Source organism: Melanotaenia boesemani, chromosome 12 (assembly GCF_017639745.1).
Source record: "Melanotaenia boesemani isolate fMelBoe1 chromosome 12, fMelBoe1.pri, whole genome shotgun sequence".
Classification (NCBI taxonomy): Eukaryota; Metazoa; Chordata; class Actinopteri; order Atheriniformes; family Melanotaeniidae; genus Melanotaenia; species Melanotaenia boesemani.
In genome coordinates, this window is record NC_055693.1 from 3725352 (window position 1) to 3751773 (window position 26422).

The 26422-nt window shown below is 41.3% G+C and overlaps 1 protein-coding gene across 1 annotated transcript in view; it reads left to right on the forward strand.

Moving 5' to 3' along the window:
- The window catches only part of plcl1 (phospholipase C like 1), a 116253-nt gene extending 90539 nt beyond the window's left edge, over positions 1-25714 (forward strand). The window contains exons 8-12 of the mRNA XM_042002072.1: positions 8025-8387; positions 14009-14212; positions 20919-20994; positions 21540-21649; positions 22649-25714. Of these exons, the coding sequence (XP_041858006.1) occupies positions 8025-8387; positions 14009-14212; positions 20919-20994; positions 21540-21649; positions 22649-22846 (951 nt within the window). The 3' untranslated portion in view covers positions 22847-25714. The remainder of the gene's footprint in view (positions 1-8024; positions 8388-14008; positions 14213-20918; positions 20995-21539; positions 21650-22648) is intronic.
- The last annotated feature ends 708 nt before the right edge of the window (positions 25715-26422 follow it).

Genomic DNA, 26422 nt, shown 5'->3' on the forward strand with positions numbered 1-26422 from the left:
TTGAACTGTGTGTACATAAAACCTTCAGAATTTACTCAGAGTTTACTCAGAGTTTAATCAGAGTTGACCTTTGCAGGAATTCTATTCACATATTATTCTATAGTCTGATGGAAGTTGGAGCTACAGCTGCTTCATTACAAAGGAAAATCTGTCTGTAAGTGTTTGTTTTAGGCAAGCCTGAAACTATTAGTCCTATGTCCTTTAATTATTTCTTCCTCACCAGGAACACGTACTGATCTTTACTCATGTTAAAAATGTAACAAGTGTTCCCTTGTTGCAGAGATAAACTCATTTTATTTTGGCACAGAACTCCAAAGGTTGAGATCTTAGAAACCAGCTGAATGGCGAACCACTGCCTGAAGATCTTATCTAAACATGAAGAGGAGACAGTGGTACACTTCCCTTACTTCCAAATGTGATTTATGCAACATATCTGAATTCAAGTCCCTGAACAGCATAGAAGTCCCTGAACGTTACTATTCACTCACCATGCTGTTAGCTGGCAGTCTAGTCAGTTAAATAAAATAACTATGTTTGCTTTTTTGTTATTGTATCCTCTATGAAGTGTCATATTTTGTTCCTTAGACTAATTTAAATTCTTAAGGACAGTTTAGTTATCTGTGTGCTAGTTTTGTGAGATAACACTTCAAGCAGGAACAGATATGCTAAGCGCTAGAGCGAGCAAATGGTCTCCATGGAAACTGAAGAACTTTTTGGACATAAAACGTCTTTGAGTGGAGCACAGGCCTTAACAGTTTACTTCGGGTGTCTTTTTAAGAGATTATTTGCTGCAGTTGCAAACCTGAAACAGCCTGTAGAAGCTCAGTTCCAAAGCGAGATCTAACCTCAACATCTACACTTTCCAAATATGCCTGTCACAAAACTAGAAACCATTTCAGTCCTCACAAAGATGTATAAAAACACGCAAACACACATGCAGTCTAGGCCTAAGGGCACAGCTCGGTCTTTGGTTTATGTTCTCTGCTCCTTCATCCATCAGCAGCCTCTCCACCTCAAACCAGAACAGACTCACACATTTATAAAAACATTCACACAAACGTGGCCCCATGTGTGTGTTCGTGCATGCATACGTGGCTGAACGTTTTATTTCCTACTTATAAAACATGACATTTCGACGTCAGACGCTCGGCTCTTCTCCAAGCTGTCCTTTTTCAAGTTTACCATTCAAGACCAAATCTGTTATTCTTTTGACGCTCTCTGAGGCCGTTTCCGCTCTGCAGCCTTCACTTTGACGGCTCGCTTGTTTTATGACGCATTCAGGTGCAGCAAAGGAGACAGACTTCACATGTGTGACTTTTATTTTCTTTAAAGAAGCAGCCGAATAATTACAAATTTCTTAAGGTGTCAGAGCTAAACTGACTCTTAAGTGAAATATTATGAGCTTTGTTTTATGATGGAAAAGAGTATTTAATGTCATATCTCATCACAACCGACATGAACAAGTTTAATCCAGCAGGACTCAGACAAGATCATCAGAAACTTGAAATTTACACATCTGCTCTGCTTCAAAGTGTCCGTTCCCATCAGAGTGAACATGCAAAGAGACTAATTATTCTTTACAACAACAAGGACAGTTTTTCCAAGGATCTGTTTTGAAACTGGATCCATTATCTTTTAGACCTGTGAAGACCTTCAGACCAATTTTGGTTTATACAGTTCAGATATAAACATACACCGGGGATGGATAAATAGTGAGCTGAGGCCAAACCTGGTATTTCATCATATATTTAAAATTTTCCATGATTCTTTTTAAACCACCACAGCTAAATGTAAACAGATTTGTGTAAAAAGAGTATAAATTTAACTACAAATCCAGACAGTAATTAGGTTTTATGTGTGAATAGTCTCTGAGTTATATCTTCAGTGTTACAGTAAAACACTGACTTAACATTTGGTATTTCTCTTGCTAAATAATGACCACTAAAAAATGAATATGATTTCTTTATGTTTATGATTTATTTTTAAATGTAATTATTCATCTTTATTTAAAAACATGCTAAGTAAATAACCTTAACATCAGTCAGCGAAGACTTCAGCAGTCGTGAAAACATAAAACTGTGTAGTTCATGTAAAATGTTCAGACACGAGATTGTTAAGAAAGTGTAACAAATGAGCTTTACTAATCAGATGATTAATCTCTTGAAGCTGACCCTAAAAATCTTTACACCAATACAATAGAATATAAATAGTCAGAGAAGGAAGCATAAAGAAAGCCCAGAAGGAATAATGATGGCAGTTTTGTGTAGCATAGAAAAGCGGGCCCAGGATAAATCCCTGTGGAACCCCATTTCTGATAAATGAGGTTTGATAGTGCTTAAGTAAAACTCTCACCTCTTCATCGGGTCCTTTCTAGTACCGGGTTGGATCCCTTTTATTCTTCAGAACTGCCTTAATTCTTGGTGTCAAAAATTCAACAAAGTGTTGGAAACCTTCCTCAGAGGTTTTTCTCCATATTGACGTGACAGCATCACACAGTTGCTGCAGGTCTGTCGGCTGCATCCATGATGAGAATCTCCCGTTCCACCACATCCCAAAGCTGCTCTACTGGACTGAGATCTGGTGGCTGTGGAGGCCGTTGGAGTCCAGTGAACTCATCGTCATGTTCTAGAAAGCAGGTGGAGATGATCTGAGCTTTGTGACATGGTGCATTATCCTGCTGGAAGCAGCCATTAGATCATCCCATAACATCAAAGACCTGGAAAGAGATGGATAAAAATTACGTAGATTTACAACTACGTGTCATAAAGGGATGGACATGGTCAGCAAGAAAACTCAGGTCGGCTGTGGTGGTTAAACCAGACCACACAGGTACTAAAAGGCCCAAAATGGGGCAAAAACATTTCCTATTCACCATTACACCAGCAGCAGCCTGAAGCGTTGATCCAAGGCAGAATGGATCCATGTTTTCATGATGTTTCCAGCAGATTCTGAGAATTACTTAAATCTCCTTTCTTCCTCATTCAGATGCTCAGTTTGAACTTCAGCAAGTTGTCTTCACCATGTCTACATGAATAGATGTGTTGAGTAGCTGCCCTGTGATTGGCTGGTTAGATATTTGTGTTAACAAACAGGTGAACAGGTGGAGCTGATAAAGTGTCTGGCAAGTGTAGATGTTATTTTAAAACTGAATTAAAAAGACATGATAATTAACTTAGTAAAAACAATAAACATTGAAGTTAGTCTGACTAGTGTTTCCCTGTGGTTATCCTAAAATTAATTTCCTTAGTTACAGCTCACCTGGCATTCAACCAAGATATTTTCAGCTCTAACTCACTACAAGCTGCTGTTGAAGTCATTGAGGTCACATGTCTGTCACTGATCACACATCCTGCCTGTTATTCACCTACCTGCCTAACACATCAGATGTTTTTGATCAAAAGACATTAATGGTCAAGAAACCACTCAGAGAGGAGAGTCAAGGCTGCATCATCCGCCTGAGGCTAGAAACTGTTCTGACATGTTTTTCCCATTTTAACATCCTCTCTCTGTCATCCTAAAAACCTTCTGACCAGAATGTGTCTGAAACACCTTCAAGGACTAGAAAGAGGTGGATTTTTCTGTTGACCGTTAGCGTGGTCATGCACACCTTTATGAATATGACTGGATGTTATGAACCAGCCAGTGTTTCAATGAGCTGCTGACTCTGAACGATGAGTCAAAGATTTGTCGAAATATTATCGTAATGCAGCATCAGCTATTGCCTCTCTGAGGTGAGAGATGGATATAAATCCTGAGCTGAATGAACGACCATCCTGCTGCTTCTGTTGCAGCGTTCAGCAGTAAATTGTGTGCCAGGAGGGCTTTTACTGCTGCGCTCCTCTCGTTGCCTCCACAGTCTTCATGTCAACCTTTTAATTAAACAATTTCAGGCACATAAAAAGTGTAATCTTCCTTCGCAGTCTCTACTGTGCTGCTTAAGTTTGTAAGATTTCATATGGTGTTGTTTTTATTGTTGCTATTGACACACAGGTACGAGCTTGAGCATGCTTTCTGTAGAAAATGACTGGCTGATGCTGCTTCCTGGTGTTAACATAAAAACTTTTTTCTTTCTTGCTTCAAACCATCAGTGAGGGTCTTTTTGTATGGTAAGGATTTTTTAAATTTTGATCCTCAAAGCTTCAAAAGAGATTTTTTTTATGCCTTTTTTTAATACGTTGACATAATTCCCAAGATCTTAATGAAAGGTGGTTTGGTCAGAATTCTGCATAAAAACAATACAATGAGGATCACCAACTCTGGAGCTCTTGGGCCACAGGCCTGCAGGTTTTAGATGTTTCCCCTCTGCAAAACACATGATTCAAATTGAATGGACCTCCAGCAGCTTTTTGTCAAGTTCTGCACAAGCCTCCCAATAACCCACATGTTCAGAAACGGTGCCACTATGTGGTTAACCCTGTGTGAATTCCCTTTTTTTTAATACAAAACATAAAAAAGGTGAGCAAACACTGAGCCCAGTATGACCAGTCCACCAGGATCCTGATCCACACAGTCACTGCCCAACAACATGATCAGTGTTCTCTGAGTTGTCTGGATTTTGGCTCAACACCAAGAATAAGTTACTGGCGGATGGGTTGTCAATGGATGTGTGCAGCAGCCGAAACACAAACGGAGGGAAAATAAAAACTAAATATAGTTCCAGGTTCACCAGTGATCAGATGAGTATGAGAACGGTCCTGACTTCATACAGGTTCAGGTTTAAGATCCTGAGAACGGTCTTGATATGCGCAGTGCCTTCTAGTTCAGAAGAAGTTCTTTTTTTATTTTTATTTTGAACCATTTGAACGTTGAAATTATCAAGATTCCGTAACTCTTTCAGTTTCTAACAAAAACGTATCCGCCACAGTCCAGTTCTGTGACAGTATCCGCCACTGGGGGGGAGGGTTTTTTCCCTTTGTGAGGTCACAAAAAGGGAGGTCTTAGACTCACGTGTTAGAGCACACATTCGCTAAAAAGTGGAGCAAGCAAGTGAGAGAGGTGCTGAAATTTTCTCATTTTTTGGCCTCATACACAGGCTATGAGGGGACATATGACTGTTAGAAAACCTTTAGAAAGTGACTTTTGGATAATATGGGACCTTTAAATGAAAAACAAAAAAATTACACTTAAAATACAATTTGCATAATAATTTGGAACACGTTGTAAGTGAATTATAAAACTTATAATGATACCAAATCTACAGCGAAGATAAGAAAACTGATTATTATTGTTTTTTTTTTCATAATATGTCCCCTTTAAAGGTCTGTTTGAGGATGAAGACTATTAGAAAACAGTTTGGTTCAAGTTTGAGCTATGCCACCAATGAAATATAATTTATTTAATCATGATTGCTGCTTCACTGGAACATATAAGGCATGAGTGAAGTATGTAACCTGTAAACATACATATCGTTAGCTTCATAGCATAATTGCCTAAGTCATATTTGAAGGTTTTCCAAGCAATGATTCACAGTCTATCAGCAATATTAGCAGCGCACAGTTAGACAGATATAACAATTTAGCTGAAATGTGACTTAGGCAATTATGCTATGAGGCTAATGATATGAGGATTATGGTTTCCCAGCAGAGTGAGATGAAATGCAAATGTCTGTATTGAGCTGTAATCCAGACATGTTGTTGGTAAACTTCCACACAATGAATATGCAGACACACACTCCCTCAGCGTCTACTTGTTCTTTTGTGTCTGTGTTTACATGTGTGGGTGTTTGTAGCATTATTAGCTGAGGGGAGGGTAGCCTCAGCTAATAATGCTAGCCCTTTCAAGGTGTGATCTGAATATTTCAAACAAGCTCACGGTGCTCTGCTCATCCTTTCAATTAATTAACTTTATTGCTGCATCTTGGAAACTTTCTGAGCGGCGCAGCCTTCAGATGACTTTTGTGACCAGCTGATTATCCGTTACTGTTGTAAACAATTAATGAAGAGCAACTTTTCCGACTAATAACCTTTGACTTAATGATTTCAAATCAGGAGCTGATGAATAATGTACAGATGCATTTAAATGCTGTCATAGCAGCAGCATCTCCTCAGGTGACAAACCATTAATGTTTTATCAGCTTCGCCGTTCAGATGATCACCTCGGATGTAAACAGGTTGGATTTTCTTTGTAGACGAAGCAGATTTCTCTTTGCTTTGTTCTGTGTTTGACAGCGGCTTTAGTCAAACTGTGTGTGCAGAGGGATGAGGTGTATGGTAAATTACAGCAATACTGTTGTTTTATAAATGGGGAAAAAAAGAAAAAAACATTTAAATTAAATTGCAGTAAAAACATTTTTTGTTCATAGCATCACAAAATACAATTGGACAACATGCTGTTTTTTTTTTTTTTTTTTTTAAATGATATGTTTTCAACCCATTTTCAGCTGCAGCTCTTCACATCTTTGTGTATGGTTACCATGGTTGCAGGTGTTATTGTGGTCCGTGGTGAGGTTAATGGAAAAGCTCAGCTCCCCTTTTTATGAATGTCAGCAGCAGCCTGCATGTTTGCAATTTTTCTCAGCTGTTTTTATGTTCTTATGTTTTTCTATAACTCTGCTTGTAATTTTTTAAAACGTATGTTTGTATATGTACAGTACCAGTCAAAAGTCTGGACACATTTTCCCATTAAATCTAAAGGCTGTCCAAAACTTTTGACTGGTACTGTATACACAAATATGTGTGTGTGTATCTATATATATATATATATATATACATATTTAAAAAAACAAACAAAAAAAAAAAAAAAAACTTTCCTTACCCAACCTCCCCACCTGGGTTGGCTAGGGCCTCTTCGTCTCAAGATCCGAACGACACATGCCGCATTAGATCAGACCTTATTTTTCTTGTTATCTCTCCAACGTCCAACTGAAGCATGAACTGAACGGCATCATTGTGTTTGTTTCTGCTTGCTTTTGTCATGGGCAGTGACGTTCTTTAGTCAGTGACGTGGATTTTATTGTTAGACACCAGTAGTTCCGCCTTAACTGTACCATAGTATTTTCCTATGGATCCACAACTGAAGGGACGGCCCCCAGTGCTCCAATGACCACTGGTACTACTGGTAATACTTCACCTTCCAGGCATCCTCCAGTTTTTCCTTGAGCCCTTGGTATTTCTCCACTTTCTCGTGTTCCTTCTTCCGGATATTTTCGTCATTGTGGATGGCTACATCCATCACTACAGCTTTCCTTTGGATACGGATTCATGTGGAAGTGATTTTTGAGTCAGATAAACAGTAACCTGGAGCTTCTCAAAACTGCGTTTATGCATCAGTTAATCACTGACTAATTCTTAGTAAAAACCTTTACCAGAGCCAAAATATATCTCTTCTAAATTATTATTGAGGGGGTAGTTACAAAACTGGTATGAAAATATCTTGGATTTGTATGAGTCTGAACATAAAATATTAAGTGGTTTAAGGTGATTTTTGATGTGATGCTCCAACAAACCTTCATATAGACTGATCATTACAGGCTTGTACAGAACTTGATAAGCTGTTGAGGAGTTTGAATCAGGTGTGTTGCAGCAGGGAAATATCTTAAACCCGAAGGACAGTGGTCCTTGAGGACTGGGAACAGTATTTTGAAGGACAGTCTTGCCTCAAGGTCCCCTTTGTAGCTGTGAAGGTCTTCTTCCAGCATCGATTAAACCGCCTGATAACGCACCTCTGTTCATGAACTTTCCGGTCTTATCTTGAACAGGCTACAATTCTTCTGTTCAATATCTTGAACAGTTTTGTGATAAAAATCTACAATCAGCTGCTGTGTGGATTTTCATTTTAACAGCTAAATGAAGACATAATAGCTTCATTACTGCAACAAGCATGTTGACTTCCTCCCCTACTTCATTTGAAATAAACACAAGGAACATGAACTGGATTTAGAAACATATTAAACAGATTTTGAATGATGGGTAAGAGGGATGATTGTTAGGTTGGTACGAACATTGTGTTTGTTTTGGACGTGGTTTTATCTTGCTTTATGTACAGCAGACTGGATTTCATGTCTGAGTTTTGTTTCCTGTGTGCAGGTGAACATGCCGGAGCTGGCCTTGCTGCGCTTTGTGGTGCTGGACGATGACTACATCGGAGATGATTTCATCGGCCAGTACAGCGTGGCCTTCGAGTGCCTTCAGCCCGGCTACCGGAACGTGCCCCTGTTAGGCCTGGCGGGAGACCCCTTACCCCACACGAGCTTGTTTGTCCATGTGGTGATCACCAACCGGAGAGGAGGTGGGAAGGCCTATCGGCGCGGGCTGTCCGTGCGGAGGGTGGGACGGCGAGGGAGGGAGTACGTCACGCTGAGGCACACTGGCATCAAGGTGGTGGACGAGACCTTCAAACAAGCAAGTGGCCCCGTCAAAGAGGCGACGGACCTGCGGGAGGACGCTCAGGTGAGACATAAACATGGTTGGAATTATCAGTTTGTGATTAGGTATAAATTTAATTTGGTTTTTGTTAGTGATGGAGAGATTTATCTGTGTCTGGCCAGAAGTTTCCCCCCTAACCAATGTTATTTTTGACTGGCATCTCAGTTTTAGTCTTAGTTTTCGTCTTCAGGACGAAAATGCTTATTAGTTTTAGACCCATTTTATCCATTTCTATGTTTGATAGTTTTAGTCCAGTTTTAGTTAAAGAAAACTCACAAATTAATTTAGGTCAATAATACGTATTAAAAAGTGGAATCAAGGTTGACACGTTATAACATGTAATTCATAAAATAAGTTAACCTTAATGCTTTTGCATAGTAACCAGATCCTTTACCAGACTGAAAGCTTTAGCCTGGACTTTCCCATCAACAGGGATGCAATGCTGCCGTGTTACTTTACTGCTGTTGGGCAGAAACCTTTTATTTCTATATTTAAACTTTTTTCATGAATTGATGCCCTACTTCATCATACAAAAATGTCACGCAAGAAAATAGCTGATCTATAAGCACAACATATAGCAACACACTGTGAGCTTGTTGTTTGGTTATTTTCATCAATAATTACAAAATTAAAAGGAACAGCAAATACTTTCTGATCTACTTAGGGTGATGCATTGCACAGATAAAGTGCTAACTGTGGAATCAGTTACTCCAAAAAAGCAAAGAGCAAAGACATCCTTACTTTGGTAACGGTGGCTTTATTTCTGAGAATTTTCTGAAGTGTAATACTCCACCCTGAACATACACATGCCCCAAACATGAGCAAAGGATGAGGAAGACATGCTCAACTTGACCTGGTCTGCCAGTGAAATTATGACAGATTATAATTAAAATATATCCACATATCGTTTCATCGCTTCCACCAAACCCCTTCGTCGACGCCGCTGCCATGATTCATGAATGAATAAACTGCTTGTCTGTGTGTGCGTTGTAGATCTTGTGGTGGCCAAGGTGCAGCATTGCTGACTGACAGATTGCGCTCACAATAGGCAGAAATGTCTGCATTTTTAATTTGAACATTTTTGTCTCGTCTCATCAACGAAATCTCACAAATGTCTCGTCATGTTTTCATCATCAGAGAGCCATTTTTAACTCGCCACTGTCTTGTTATCGACATGAAAACAGTTCTTCAACAACGAAAACAATACTGCACCTGACTTAAATCAGTAGGTTATTAGCAGAAGTGACCAGCGCTTGACATATAGTCCTGGACCTTGGTTGCTGGATTTCTGCTTCCATGATGCTTCAGATGTTGTGTACTGGTGAAAGGTCTGGACTGCAGGCAGGCCAGTTCAGCAGCCGGACTCTTCTCCTGTGAAGCCATGCTGCTGTGATGGATGCAGGATGTGGTTCAGCATCGTCTTGCTGAAATCTGCAAGGTCTTCTCTGAAAGAGACGTTATCTGGATGCAGCTTTTCACCTGTCCACTGATAACAAGCTGGATGCTCCCTCTCATCTTTAGTCTGCAGGACACGCCGTCCATGCTTTCCACAAACTAGTTCACATTTTCGTCCATGTTGCCTCAGACCATTTTAAATGAGCTTTGGTCCAGAGAAGACAGTGCTGGTTCTGGATCCTGTTCACATCTGGCTTCATCTTTGCATGATAGAACTTTTAACCTGCATTTGTGGATTTCAGGCTTAACTGTGCTCACAGACAGTGGTTTCTGGAAGTCTTCCTGAGTCCATGCAGTGATTTCTAATAAAGAATCTTGTCTGGTTTTAATGTGGTGCTGCCTGAGGACCCCAAGATCACCAGAATCCAGTTTGACCTTAAGCCTTGTCCCATGTGCACAGAGATTCCTCCTGATTCTCTGAATCTCTTTATGAAATTGTACACTGTAGATCTTCTAACTCTCTTTTCTTGTGTATTTAAGTTTTAAGGCGAAAATATTTTTAGGTTACAGAAATATTATTTTTATAGCTGTCAAAGGCGTAGCTCATTCTCTCTTAATTGCTGTTAAAAAAAAGTATTCCTACTAATATATGATCCAGATCCTCAGTTCATTCTGAGTGATGCTGAAAATACACCAGAGTGGTTCCTTTACAAATCAGAGCATGACATTGCTCTGTAAACTTTGAAGCAGTCAATCTAATGTTTGTAGTACTGTTGGCTGTATGGTTAAAACTAGACACTAAACTGACGCCAAGGCTGTGGCAGATGCTTTATTTATACCTCTGATAAACTAAACACTCTGAACATTAGTTATATAAGAGTTTTTCTGAAACCTGGACCCATCTGGACACTTAATGACTGATTCTGACTAATTAAACACCTCTGTCAGGACACATTTTTCAGCTGCACTCAGCTTCCAAAACTGGATCCCAACTACATTACCCATAATGCCACCTTCTTAAAGAGGAAAGGTTTAAGTTTTCTGTAAAAAGAAGGTAGAAAGCATTATGTGTTGTGTCTTATCTTCATGATTCCCTCTATTAACTGGCTGCAGACCAATATGTTTCTTTTGGAAATGAACAGAAAATTGCTAAAAGAAGTTTTCGCAATCCTTCGAGCAGAACTCGCACTATTTCACACAACCTGACTGTTCTGAAAAGTAGTGAATTAACTAGAACGAAACAAGGCTTGTTAATCTTGTGATTAACAAGTGTTCATGTTGAAAGGCTGTGTGATTCGACTTCGAACAGCTGAAACCAGACTCTACCTGAGACGTGTCTGCAGGGTAAATGAGAGAGGATGAAGAGGAGGAGGTGGCGACAAAAGAAGAGCTGATGAGAAGAGTGAGGGAGGACAATAAAGGTTCTATAAATACCCTCAGAGTTGGAAGATGGTCGCACAGCACCTACCAGTTTGTCACTGAATATTAACATGTGCAGGTGGATAATGTAAAAATAACATTACAATGTGTCTGTTAAGAGAAATGTATATGCTCACCATCCACTTTTATCAGGTCCACTTTGCTGGTACTGAGTTGGACCACCTATTGCCTCCAGAACTGCCTTAAATCTTGGTGTCATAGATTCAATAAGATGTTGGAAACCTTCCTCAGAGGTTTTCTCCATATTAACATGACAGCATCACACAGTTGCTGCAGGTTTGTCGGCTGCATCCATGATGAGAATCTCCCGTTCCACCACATCCCAAAGCTGCTCTACTGGACTGAGATCTGGTGGCTGTGGAGGCCGTTGGAGTCCAGTGAACTCATCGTCATGTTCTAGAAAGCAGGTGGAGATGATCTGAGCTTTGTGACATGGTGCTTTATCCTGCTGGAAGTAGCATCAGAAGATGCTCCACTGTGGTCATAAAGGGATGGACATGGTCAGCAACAATACTCAGGTAGGCTGTGCTGGTTAAACCAGGCCACGTTGGTACTAAGGGGCCCAAAGTGGACCAAGAAAATCTCCCCCCACCATTACACCAGCAGCAGCCTGAAGCATTGATCTAAGGCAGGATGGATCCATGTTTTCATGATGTTTCCATCAGATTCTGAGCCTAGCATCTGAATGTGGAGCTGAAATGGAGACTCATCAGACCAGCAACGTTTCTCATCTTCTATTGTCTAGTGTTGGTGAGTGTGTGTGAATTGTAGCCTCAGTTTCCTGTTCTTAGCTGGCAGGAGGCACCCGGTGTGTCTTCTGCTGCTGTAGTTCATCTGCTTCAAGGCTGGATGTGTTGTGTGTTCAGAGATGCTGTTCTGCAGATCTTGTTCGGAACGAGTGATGATTGGACTTCTTGTTGCCTTTCTATCATCTCCAACCAGTCTGTCCATTCTCCTCTGAACTCTGACACAAGAAGACATATTTTCCAGACAACTGCTGCTCACTGGATATTTTCTCTTCTTCAGACAAGCAGTTGAACAGGTGGAGATGATAAAGTGTCCATTGAGTGTATATTATTATATGAATATATTCAAGAGAGCCATAAATATATGAACACATCTTTCCTTGTCCATCACAGAGCTTTGTGCATAAAATTCATATTGAAACATTATGGTGTGAAGGACCTTATCAGACCAGCACAGATTCTGACCTTAACCCATCTAGCACCTTTCCCAGGTAGCCAAAACGATTTGGGCAGAAGAACTAACTTAGCTCTGGTACCATTCCAAGTCCTGGCCCAGGTCCACTGGCCAGACTCCCGGTGCTAACACAGAACCAGGCTTTTTAGCTTGCTCAGATTCAGGTCAGACCACATGGTCCACTCTGGCTCGCTTTTGTTGAGCTTCTACCAAAATGCGGCCGAGTGTGCCGATACTTGGCTGCCGTCAGTCCCATTCAACTGGCTGTGTGGGCTGTCATGACCTTATACAGCAGCTGCAAGCCAAGCTTGTTTCCTTCATTTCTGCTCTGGAGTTTGGTGAGAAACACCATGCAGCTCAAACTTTAGCACAGTTGTTTTTCAGTAAGATACTGAAAGACTAAATTATAGAATAAATTATAGAATAATATTTAGAATTTAGCAAACAACATAGAAAGTTTTAATAGATGTTTAAAAGCTCATTTGATTGCTGATATATAACTTTTTATATTTGCATGTATTCATTTAGTTTCATATACCCTAGTATATTTTCTTAAAAACCTATTTTTTTCTCATTATTTTGTTATAAGTGGAGACTTGATATAAGCCTGTTTGGGCTTTTTTGCCTCTTCCTGCACTTTAATGTTTTCTATCAACTGTATATTTTAAATGTGCTGAATAAAAAAGAGCAACAACTTGGGGAAACATGCAACCACCAGCCATTTTGAAGCTAACAAACATGTTGTATCTAATTTCCTAAACACACACAAAAAGGAAATTTTGATCAGCTTTTCACATCACTGTTGCATCTCTGTGGTTTTATTCCTGGGTTTCCAGCCCTGGCTGTTACATCTCAACACAGAGCTCTCCGTAACACAACAGATGCAACAAACTCTCCTTAAATTATTTTGGTTTTGTAATGAATTCACATTTATGGATTAAAATGTATATTTATAATTTTTGCTGAGTTTACATAAAATTCTAGGACAATAAATGAAATATCCTGCTGTTCCTCCTCGGTATGAACAGAAAGCTTCCAGCCGAGTCTGTCAGACATCCTCCCACACACACCTACACCCCCACACTAAGTCCTACACAGAAACACTGTTGGCTCAATCACATGGAGCTCTGAATATCTCTGCTCCGTCTCCTCGTCCTTCCCCTCCTCTCCGTCTCTGAGTCCAGCTGTGCGCTCATCTGCCAGGGTCAGTTATTATCCATCACACCTCTGTTCCTGCTTCTCACACACACGCAGACACACACTGTTGTGCAGGTGGGGTGTGAGAATCGCCCGTCCCGTTGCAGCTCACTTAATTGAGGTTTTCTATTTGAGTGCTTAACACATTTTTACATCCTGACACACCTGCAGTGGCTAAAAAATTCCCAAAAGCTTAGATTTTTTTTCTGTTCCATTTTTCTGCCACAGTTAAGTTCAGACTGATTTCAGTGGATGAAAGGACGGCCAAACTGATTAAATCTAAAAGAGAGGCAGCAGAGGACAGCATGTGTGAGTGTAGGGGTGTGTGAACCTTTATTTTACTGCCCCAGCAGAGTTTTTCAGCAGAATATGGACATCTGATCTAACCCTGTCACCTCATTTTTCCTCTCCAGAGCTCCACAGCCGGTTTCAAAGAGCAGTGTGGGCTCCCCTCTGTGGCCAAGCTGAAGCAGTGCATCCAGAGCCTGGCCACAAGGCTGCAGAGCCCTGAGGGCCCCATGGGGGCCACCATGGTGCTAAGGGAGGGTTACCCCTGTCTGGAGCCGCTGGTCAGCCTCTCGGAGACGACTCGCAAACTGCTCGCTGCCTATGACACGGTCAGTATGTCAGACCACCGGAGTTCTGAGATCAAGCTCTTCTTCACGAGGCCTATTTTTTCTACCTCCTGTCTGAAATGACACACCCAAAATAAATGAAGAATGTCTTCATAACTACAAGGGCTGTATGTATAATCCTGGTCTCTACAGAAAGCTGAGAAGTGAGGTTACTACAGACGTGTCAGAATCAAGACATGTGTTAATGTGTCTGAGTAAATTCATCTGGAACACAGTAGAAAATGGAAATGGTTATCTCCGCGTAAAAGTAACCCATATTACCTTCAGTGAAAACCAAAGAAAAGCAGCCCAGTTCATCTAGGAACGAGTAAAGTAATCCTAGAAATGATTAAAGTAATCCTAGAAATGATTAAAGTAATCCTAGAAATGAGTAAAGCAATACTAAGAATGAGTAAAGCAATCCTAGGAAAGTAATATCTGATGAGGAACTGTGCTACAGTAGAAGGTAAAAAGTGAACCTGCAGGTAAATATCTCAGGAATGACGATGATGATGGACACCTCTATCAATGGTCAGAGTCAGGAGAATCAAGTAATGGCCTCAAAATTCACCGTCTCCATGGAAACCAGCAGGACCTTCATGAGTCATTTCAAACAAAGGCAGAGCCATAGGAGAATACGTTAGCAGAGTTTTTAGAGCTGGAATCAAACTTTTCACCACAAAACAGCAACAGTAAGACCTGATTTCTGATTCTGGCTGCTAGCTCCAGAGTTTCTGTCCCACAGTGAGACAGACGTCTCTGTAACCATCAGAGTTTCTGCTTTCATGCGACTCCTTGTTTGTGTGGTGTGCTTGAAGTGGAGAAATTAGCAGAAGCTCTAAAGTGGACAGAGATGTTGTCGTTCTTCTTTAGCCAGGAAACTAAGGGATGAGGAATTTTCTTGCTGGTAAAAGTGATAAAAAAGCAGTGGCACATTTAACATTGTCCTCTCAACTCATGATAGTTTGCAGCATAGTTCATGTCCAGAGAGCAGAAATAGCTCAGTTTATCCATCTCTCACTGCACTCGCTGACATTTCAAACAGTTATCTCAGGAAATCTTCTATTTCTGCTGACGTGACGGAAAAGTAGACAGGAAATGTAAAGAGGTTCTGATAATAAACCAAAACATGTACCTTCATCTACCAGCTACAGAAAAGATCGCACTAAAGGCATAAAAGGGGAAACGATGAGTGTGTGAACCTCCATTTGTAATAAAGTAAAAATACACAGATGACCTATAATGTAAATGACGTCACAGAGGTTTAATACAGATAAAAGTGAGCCCTGCACAATGTTCTCTAGCTCAGTAAATGAGAATCAGTTTTTAAGAAAAAAGCTTTCTCAGCAGATTAAAGTTAAAACCAGCTTTTCTTCAATGCACGTCTAGAAATCTGCAGGAAGGGATTCAAATACCATCTAATGCCCAGACGGAGGAAGCAGCTTTAACCCCTCAGTGTTCTGTTTGGTGGAGGAAACGTCAATCACTACATCATTTTATAAACTTCTATATTATATACTCTATATCATTATATCATCAAGGGCGGCTGTAGCTCAGGAGGAAGAGCAGCCGTCCACCAACCAGAAAGTCGGTGGGTCGATTCCAGGCTTCCCCTGACTCCATGCCATTGTGTGCTTGGGCAAGACACTGAACCCCACGTCGCCTCCCGATGTGCCTGTCGGGGTGTGAATGTGTGAATGTGGCATGTAGCGTAAAGCGCTTTGAGTAGTCAACATGACTGGAAAGCGCTATATAAGTACAAGTCCATTTACCATTTCATTTGCTAACACACACTGAATTTATGATAAAAAAGGAACAATTTCTAATTAAGCCAAGAAAAAAAATCTGATCAAAGTTCTGCATCAACTGATGAAAATGATCAATCTGAGCTGCAATAAGAAACAAATCATTTGTTACAAATACAGTTACAGCAGATGTCATTGTAAAATAATTATAGAGGAGAATTTTTGATTTATTTCATCTTTATTTTACCAGGCAAAACATTAAGAACAAATTCTTATTTACAGTGTTTACCTGGTCAGTGCTAGAAAGCACTTGTAGGACAGAAAATAAATAAATAAATAAATAAAATTAAACTTTAATGCATGTGAATTTCAGTAAATATTTTAAAACATTTAAAAGTTGTTTTGAGTTGTACCAAAACATGAAACATTTCTTGAGATATAGGAATGATATTTAAATGTATATAAACTGAAATAAAAGGCTAGCTCCTGCATGGGAGGGCCTGGCATGGAGAGTTAACAAGGACAAAAAGAAAGACACGAACAGAGGAAATTTAAATGAAAATGGATAAAAACATTTCTATTTATCCCCTGTGGATGGAACTTTATGAACAACATTAAATGCAAAATTACTCACATTATAATGAGGGTTGATAAGTATGTGGCTCTTATGCAAAACATAGTTAAAATCCCTGGTTTAATTCTAATTAAAGAATTTATTTTATATTTAATTTTGTTATTTTGGTTTTAGTATAAAAAAGTAAGACTAAAACTATTTGTTTTTTATGTATTATATTTCACCAAATCCACAAATTTTAAAGAAAGAGTTTGTTAGTTTTATCATGCACAGTTCATCCCTCTAAATAAACCTTTTTTATTTTTTAAATTTATTTTAATCACCAGTCAGTGTGGCTGGTAGAGCCTTAAAGTTAGCAGCTAATCAGAACTTTCATCCGCCAAATACTTTTATAAATAATCTAGATTATAAATGCATCTGAAGACATTTCACTGTACGTGTTTCTTTTGGTTTTTATTCACATTTTTCATGAAAATAACAACATTCTCCCATTTTCCCTTTTCCAACAAGGAACAAACTTTTACTCTGAACTCAACTGAAATGAAGAATTTTACATTTTTACAGCATTAGTAAAATAACAGAAAGATTTCCTCTCAGGTAAAAAATAAAAGATTGATCAAAGTAAAACAAACAAGTAAATGAATAAGTAAATAGAAAATATATAAATGATTAGATATATTGATAAATAAACAAATAAATAGAAAGATATAAAAAGCAGATAAATAAATAGATTTATATATCTAACAGAGAAAAACACTATAATACAATTAAATACTAAATAAGTTAAAAATAATAAATAAATAATATAAAATAAATCCATAAATAAGATTTAATAAAAGCAAATGATTTCATTAGATAAATAGAAATAAAATAATTATTAATAATAATTAGATTTTTAAAAAGAAATAAAATAAAGAAAGGTCGGTAGGGATTTATTGTAATTTTGCTACAACAGGCATGAAGGGGTTAAATGTCTTTTCTTGGTTAAATTCCAGCCACTAACGAGCTAAAAGCCACAAGGCCGGGTCTTTTCCTTCGTCTCACCAGCTGGTTCTTCCCACCGTCAACCACCTGCACATGTTTGTGTTTCCTGCTTTTTACTCAGTATAAATTTCACTCTTCATCCAGCTGCAGTAGCACATCTGCTGGGTTGGTGGGGGATGATTTCCAGCCTGCACCCCTCACCTCACGTCTCAGTTTAGCTGCACGTTCATTCGCCTTCCTGCTTGATCTAAGATGTCTTTATGTTACTGGATAACAGCACAAAGTGACTTTCAGCTTCATTTTTTAATTAGCTTGTCTCTTTTCTTTTTTTAATGTACTTTAACGCAGGAGGAATGAGTGCACACACACACTCACACACACACACATACACACACACACACACACACACAGCCACATGCATTCATGCTTTCCTCAAGCATTAAACATGCAGAATGATCCCGTGTGACGACGGGCATGTAGTGTTACCCACATGCTTCCTATAACTACCAGCTGCGCCTCCTCCCACTCAGTCCCCTCTCACAGCAGATGAGTCTCTCCTAACTGTTGGTAGTTATTTACACCTACACACACCTCCAAACACACAGCTCCCATCATTCAGTTAACGCTGCATGTGAGGCCAGCAGGCCAGCATCAGGAAGCCACAGTTGGTCTGGTCTGCACTCCAATATCAGCTTGATCTCACATATGAGATTTGGTCATCACACATACTAAACCTCACACTTCAGACTGTAATTTCATTCCATAAATTCCTTATTTGAGATAAATGCTTGATTCAGCCTTAACTGAGAGTGGTTTGGTCTTAACGTCAGAAATGGTTGGGATGGTGTGGAAGACGCAGCTTTTCCCACTTTGTAGTGTTTCCATTCCTCCTCCCAACATCTTGTTACACTGAGGAAACCGAGTGATGAAGAGTTTCTGGAGTTATTTTGTCCCATTCTTCCTGCAAACACGTCTTCATGTGTCCAACAGTACGAGGTCATTGTTGTTTCAGGTCAGGACTGCAGGCAGGCCAGTCCAGTACCCTCCTCTTCCTCAGCCATGCTGCTGTAATGTAGCAGAATGAGCTTCTTCATCGTCTTGTTGAAAACTGCATGGACGTCTCTAGAAAAGATGAAGGAAGCAGAACCCTGATCCCACCCGGTATCATCACAGAACCCCAATCCGACCCGGTATCATCACAGAACCCCGATCCGACCCCGCACCACCACAGAACCGTGATCCAACTCTGTACCATCACAGAACCCTGATCCCACCCGGTACCATCACAGAACCCCGATCCGACCCCGTACCATCACAGAACCCCGATCCAACTCTGTACCATCAAAGAACCCTGATCCCACCCGGTACCATCACAGAACCCCAATCCGACCCGGTATCATCACAGAACCCTGATCCGACCCTGCACCACCACAGAACCGTGATCCAACTCTGTACCATCACAGAACCCTGATCCCACCCGGTACCATCACAGAACCCCAATCTGACCCCGTACCATCACAGAACCCCGATCCAACTCTGTACCATCACAGAACCCTGATCCCACCCGGTACCACCACAGAACCGTGATCCGACCCCGTACCATCACAGAACCCTGATCCCACCCGGTACCATCACAGAACCCCAATCCGACCCGGTATCATCACAGAACCCCGATCCGACCCCGCACCACCACAGAACCGTGATCCAACTCTGTACCATCACAGAACCCTGATCCCACCCGGTACCATCACAGAACCCCAATCCGACCCGGTATCATCACAGAACCCCAATCCGACCCGGTATCATCACAGAACCCCGATCCGACCCCGCACCACCACAGAACCGTGATCCAACTCTGTGCCATCACAGAACCCTGATCCCACCCGGTACCATCACAGAACCCCAATCCGACCCGGTATCATCACAGAACCCCAATCCAACCCGGTATCATCACAGAACCCCGATCCGACCCCGCACCACCACAGGACCGTGATCCAACTCTGTGCCATCACAGAACCCTGATCCCACCCAGTACCATCACAGAACCCCGATCCGACCCCGTACCATCACAGAACCCCGATCCAACTCTGTACCATCACAGAACCCCAATCCCACCCGGTACCATCACAGAACCCCAATCCGACCCCGTACCATCACAGAACCCCGATCCAACTCTGTACCATCACAGAACCCTGATCCCACCCGGTACCACCACAGAACTGTGATCCGACCCCGTACCATCACAGAACCCTGATCCCACCCGGTACCATCACAAAACCCCAATCCGACCCCGCACCACCACAGAACCCTGATCCGACCCCGTACCATCACAGAACCCCGATCCCTGGTCAATACTGAGTCTGGTCAAGTATCAGTCCTGGTTCTGCTTGATCTCAGCTCTGCGTTTGACGCTGAATCTTGTTCCAGAGGCTGGAAAACTGGGTTGGACTTTCTAGAGCAGTCTGTAGTTGGTTCACGTCCTGTTTCAGGGGTGGCGTGGCTCAGTGGGTGGAGTGGTTGTCTTGTAGCCTGAGGGTTGCCGGTTTGAATCTCGGCCTGTTGAGCTCACGTCGAGGTGTCCCTGAGTAAGACACCAAACCCCAGATTGCTCCTGATGGGTGGTGGTTAGCACCTTGCATAGCAGCTTCCACCATCAGTGTGTGAATGTGATATATTGCAAAGCGCTTTGGTTAAAAGTGCTACCATATTTATTATAGTTGCATATATATGTGTATTATTAGTTTATATATTTTTATTTAACCTGTATTAAGTGACCAATGAACTTCAGAAAAGAGGTAGGATTTAAGTTTTTTTTTAAACTTTATTATTTATTTATTTTTCTTTTCACACCTTTAGGTGAAATTTTCTTCTTTATCTTGCGATTCGTTTATTTCTTTTTTTTTTGTATCTGACTCACACTTTTTGTCACTTCTTTGAAAAAAAAAAAAAAAAAACTTCAGTAACTGGTTTAATGATATTCTGACTGTAGAGGGAGAAATTCGTAAATCCCTTCCAGTCTTTCTTTGAGGAACTTTGTGGTTAAACTGAATGATTTTGTCAGAGATTTGGTGTCAAACCGGAGATCCTGTGAACATGTTTGACTTTCCTGGATGTTTGTCTGAGCAGATCATTCTTATACTCATCATACATCATACTCATGTGTTGCATGGCGTCATTATTAATTTTTACATCTTTATGGCCTGAAAGTTCTGGTCAACCTTTTCTGCAACATGCTATAGACAAATTACAAAAATGAATGTATATTAATAAATAAACAGACTTAAAATGAGATGTTGGATTTAATCTGTGCTAATTCTTTAAAATAAACCTTGTGTGATTTGGGGTTGTAATTATTTGAATCAATATATAAATACAAGCTGAAATGAGGTTCTTCTTCTCTGTTCAGATGATTGCTGCCCAGAAACAGCTGATCGAGAACGCAGATGGTGTCCAGGAGAGGATTGACCAGGTGCACCGAGAAGGTAAAGCATGCAGAGATGGGTGAATGGGCCGGTATGTGGTGAAGCCAGTGGAAACATTACTGATAATGAGTTTAATGACTGCAGTGTGGGTGAGATAATTAAATGTACAAGTCACCAAATGAACAACTGAGCAACAGGAATATAATGAGGACGACTCCTCAGAGGTCGAGTCTGTTTTTAGTCACATTTTTCTGTTGATGTTGCTTTTCTATAAATCTGCAGCTCTGAATTTTTTAAGTGTGACACCTGCGCCACCTTGACGGGGAAGGAGAGGCATCTACACGGCCTCAGCTGTGTATTTATAGAGCCACTCTCCATCTTAGAAACTCTTGACCTTTAACTGCCAATGGAAATGTCAGGAGTGGTGGCTGTTTACTGTTTGCATAAATACGTCAATCCAGAATGTGACAAAACGCCCATCAACACACACTGATGATGCTTACCTGTAGATATTTAGCTTCAGGTAAATCCTCCCCACAGCCTGAAAGCTGCACTTTTCCTGCATTTGAATTACTGATTTCACAAACAATGTTCGTTTTCGGCAGGAATGGACTTCCATGAGGATCTGTCTCGGCTGGGGGAGAAGGAAGGGCTGAAGGGACGCAAGCTGAACAAAGCTGTGGAGAGTTTCACCTGGAACATCACTGTGCTAAAGGTACCGGGAATACGGGAAGCTCAGGGTGCAGCAGCAGATACAAACATCCCTCCATCTGTTTGCAAAGTAGTTAAAGGGGAAGTTCAAACTAAATTATATGTGTTTTCTTTTTTATCCCGTTTCATTTTATGTGACACAACGCAGATTAATCTGCTACCAGTAAAACGCCACTGTAGACATTAAAACAACCTGGATGGATAAAAAGAATATTCTGAGATTCAGGGTTGACGTTAATTCCCTTCTACACCTGCCGTCCCTCCATTGGGATTCCTTTCAATGATAACCTTAGTGGACTGAGTCCTCGTTATCAAAGTCATAACTGAGCTGACCTTCTTGTTTAAAGATCGATGAAACGTGCAGATGGACACGCTTAGTGTGAAAGAATAAAGTTAGTCACTCGTTGCACAGGCCACCTTCTGCAGTTCAATTGCTTTTTTTTTTTTTATGTACATCAGGGTTGTCCACTTCCAGTCCTCAAAGATCACAGAAGCAGGGAAACATTTAAAACCTGCAGGACAGTGGTTCTTCAGGACCCGGATCGGACATTCCTGATGGAAGTTGTAGGTTTCCCTCGTTTCCCTCAGCTTCTTTTAGTTTTGTTTCTATCAGCTGATCTCCCTGCACATTACCTGGTAAACATGCCGACGTATGTAGCAGCTAGAAAGAGAATGGTTCATCAGGGGAGGAGAGGGACGCTTTGCTGCCCCCTAGTGGCCCAAACTGCAGTTGCCGCTTTAAATGAATACTCTTCAGATTTCTTCTTGGGATTTTTCTCTGTTGGAAATGAATGCCTCGTGTTTGTTGATCCTTGCATTAAGTGATGAGACAACTGATACAAGATGGTAGCGGAAACTGGACACAAACAGGACAAAAGAAGAGTCAGGACTAAAAACTATCTACTCTCACACATCTCAGTGTATTATAAACCCAAAGAAATATTTAAATTTGAGTTTTTATTTGATCATAAATGTGAGATCCGTGTGTTTCCATGTTCTTCAGGGGCAGAGCGACCTGTTGCGTGGAGCTAAGATGGACTCCCTGGATGCCCTGCGGCAGCTGGCTCTGGCCTGTGAAGCCTGTGGACTCACCTCTTCCTCCAACTCCTCGTCCTCCAGCTTCTCCACAGCTGAGCTGCACTACCCCTCCCACCCCACATCCGGCAGGCGCAGCAGCACACATGGCAATGGACGCATCTGACAGCCCCCCCCACCCCCCAGCACAGTGCTGGAGATGAAAGATGGACTGGGTAGGGTAATTACAGGATAAGAGACGAGGAGATATGAGTGCAGATGAGGAGGTTTTTCTTTATCCAGTAGATTTAAGCCTTATGGTGAGTTTAACTCTTATCAGCGACATTTCGACCTGCAGAGAGGCTTCTCATGAATGTCTGCAGTGCTAAAGCTAATGAAGACACTGGACTTTGAAGGCTTCTTAAACAACAACTCAGCCGGTTTTTCCTCTATAAAGATGTAGACGTGAAACTGAATGTAGAACTGCCTCTGTGTTTCAGCTCCTTCCTGAAGCTGTTGTAAATATCAGAGATGCAACGAGAGCCTGAGAAAACCCCACCGTTGACAGATCCGTTAAGGATGGCCTCAGATAAAGCAGGCTAACACTAAAATGACAGGTACTGATATAACCTTCAGGAACGTGGCAGCATCTGTTCACTTTCTCCAAAACCTTTAAACAAAATGAGCTTCAGATGAAAAACAAGAATTAAACTGAACTTATCTTAAATATCAGGAGTTATTAATGAGGTTTGGAGGGAAACCGTTTGAGTTCTAACTTCCTTCACATCTCTCAGCCTCCGGAGGTTTTCGCTGGGTCTGTTTGAGGATTAGCGAGCGTCCTCGTCATCACTGTGCTTGGTGATATCAGCTCACACGGGTTGTTTTTATCGCCGGCCAATGTGACGCCGCTTTGGCTTAGAAACACGAGAAGCGTGTATTGCTGCTGCAGGTCTGTGTATGTGCAGTGTTTGCGTGGATCGTGTTGGTTCCTTGCATGCATGTGTGCATGCAGGAGGAGCAGATTTCTACAGTGCTTATGATGGAGCAGCAATAATAAGTTAGAAGAACATCACTGAGAGCTGCTTTTCCTCTGGGCCTTAGACTGTAAACGTGTGCATCTCCCTAACACAGGAATAATTCTTATTTTAACTCTGCTTTTGTATCTTTATAATGTGTTTTAATCTAACTTGTCAAAATGATGTTAAACCTCAAACAGGACCAAACTAAGCCAGTTAGAAATACCTCTGGTTGCCTCTCAGCTCTCTGTGGACCAAAAAAGCATTTTCTTAGTCAAAAAGACCAAATGTTCAGAGGATAAACTCATGATTGAGTAGCTGAATGTGATTTAAGAAGACAGGCAGGAAGCTAACGGGCACCGGGAGGGGACTTCTGAACGGAAGATGATATGAATGTTTGTTCTGCCCCTGGAGGGAGGTGGGCAGGTGGACTGCAGCGAGATGCAGCACATCAACACAGCTGGTGGCATTCAGGAGTCGAGTGGGCGTGATGAGGACTCGTTGAAGTGCTTGTGCAGGACTTCTGTGTCAGCTGAGTGGTACCCATTTCCTCTCCCTCCTCTCAAACCTGCTGCTGCTCTGGAGCCTCCGGGTGAGGAGTGACAGATCTGATGAGCTGAGTCACAGCCGACCTGATAACATTTCCCTGTGTGTGTGTGTGTGTGTGTGTGTGTGTGAGGATGCTTACGAAAGCAGAAACATTCGCAAGGGTTGCGGATGGAGGAAGACAAAGAGGCTGATGTTGTAGGCTAACCTCTGGCTGCATGCGTGGTTCTTTGGGAACACCTGCAGAGCTTCGTAATTGGCTGTGAGTAGAAGATGCAGTGGCAGCACCTGCTGTTTGTGGTCTATTAATACACTCTGACTCACTGAGGGTCTTGTGGTGTGCTGCTGGTGTGCTGTCAGGATTCACAGGTCTCGGTTTCTGCTGGTATATTTCCTCTGAACTGATTCAGAAGCTGTTTGGTGGATCTTCACTGCCCCTGAGAGGCAAACCTGTCTCATACACAGCTGCTCACCAGGAGCGAGGGAGGAGCTCTGCATTAATGATGCATCGGCTGCAGGTAAACACCGCGTGGTGTCGTCTTTCCGTTAGACATGGAGAGAACGAAATGATGGGACTTATTTTACCTGAGCATGGAGGTCACTGCACATCCTCTGCAGGGGTTGGGTTTCAATAATTAGATTGTTTCCAGAGTCATTCACCAGGTTCTTGCTGTATTTACAGAGACAGCAGCAACCAGAGGATGTGAAGTAACAGCTGAGGAAAATGGCAGCTCTGTTTCGGTAGTCATTAACCGGTGGCTGGATGATCCAAAAAGACCACACTTTTTATTTAGCCCTCACTTCCACTCATATGCACCCACATTAATAAATCATAGTTCTGCAAGTTGACTCTGCTTTTCTGCTGCTTGCCTCACATTTAATCTGACAGAAGAGCTCATCAACCAGCTCAGTAAAACAGTTCATCAGCATCCCACCAGTTTCCCCATAACAGCAGATTTTAGTTGAATTATTTTATGCTTTTTGTTGCTTTAGAGCACGATGATTGTAAGTTTCAGGATAAAAGACTAATGAAGGTTTTTAAAAGATGCATCTCCAGTTGTCACGCACACACTCGTCACCACACTTTGCTTTTTCCAGACATTTAACCAAATGTCCATGGTGCAGTATTTAAAAAAAATTTAGTGTTTATCTCTGCAAAAGGCATAGCAGTCGGTGCTTTCCTACAATGCTCGGTACGTTGCATTGCACCTGGAACACCTGAGCTGTGCTTTACCTCCCTTTAAATCCTCAGAGGTGCAGTTGATCTGAGTAAAACTCTGAGTCTCACTGTGATTCTGTTGTAATGAATGATTCTGGTTTATTTCATGCTGCTGTGTCTGTTGTGTCTCTGTGGACGATTCTGTCTTTATAGAGTTCATCTTAATGGCAAAGACCCAAAAGAAATGAGAATTATCACGAAACGGCAAAAAGGCGCAACGTTCCTGCAGCTTCTCATCAGTTTTCACCTGAAGACGGAAACCCCGGCACCCTAACCCTAACCCCAGCAGTTTGCAGGCATACGTTACCTTTGACAACTTCTTTTATTTCCAACTCAGTTCAGTGGTGAGCAGATACAGCACAGGCTGTGTGGGGCTCATACGGTGGAAAACCAGAGCAGTAAAAACATGACACTCCAGTTTGTGACCACTTTTAGAAGGCAGTTTTTCCCCTTTGTTTTTTTTTTAGATTGATTTTTGTTTGAGTTCTGCTTAGGAATAAAGATTTCCTGGTCAGCTTTGGTGACTAAAACATCTCGTTTAGATTCCAGGGAAGATCGAACACATTAGAAATCAGTTTCAAGACGTTTGGGGTCCTGAAAAAAATTAGAAAACATCATATCTTTCTCTTATATCATAGTTCATTTCTTATCTGTGGATTCTGTTTCCAGTTAACATGACTTGGCATGAAACTGGAACAACCTGCAGCCATCCTCACAGCGCTCCACAGGATGAGGTGCCACTTCCACTGCAGGTAGGAGAGAATCTACCTGAGGATGGAGTGAAACAGCAAGTAATTATGTAGTTAAAGACTCAGTTTTTGCAGTCAGAGTACAAAGATTTGAAGTTCTTCAAGTAAAAACCTGCAGGGAGTTTGCACACCTTGCCTCTGTGCATGCCTTTTTCTGCAGCTCATATAACAGAAGTGGAACTTAAACATGAGACACAACAGATGCATCAACAATAAACCTGCAGGAATCTTTG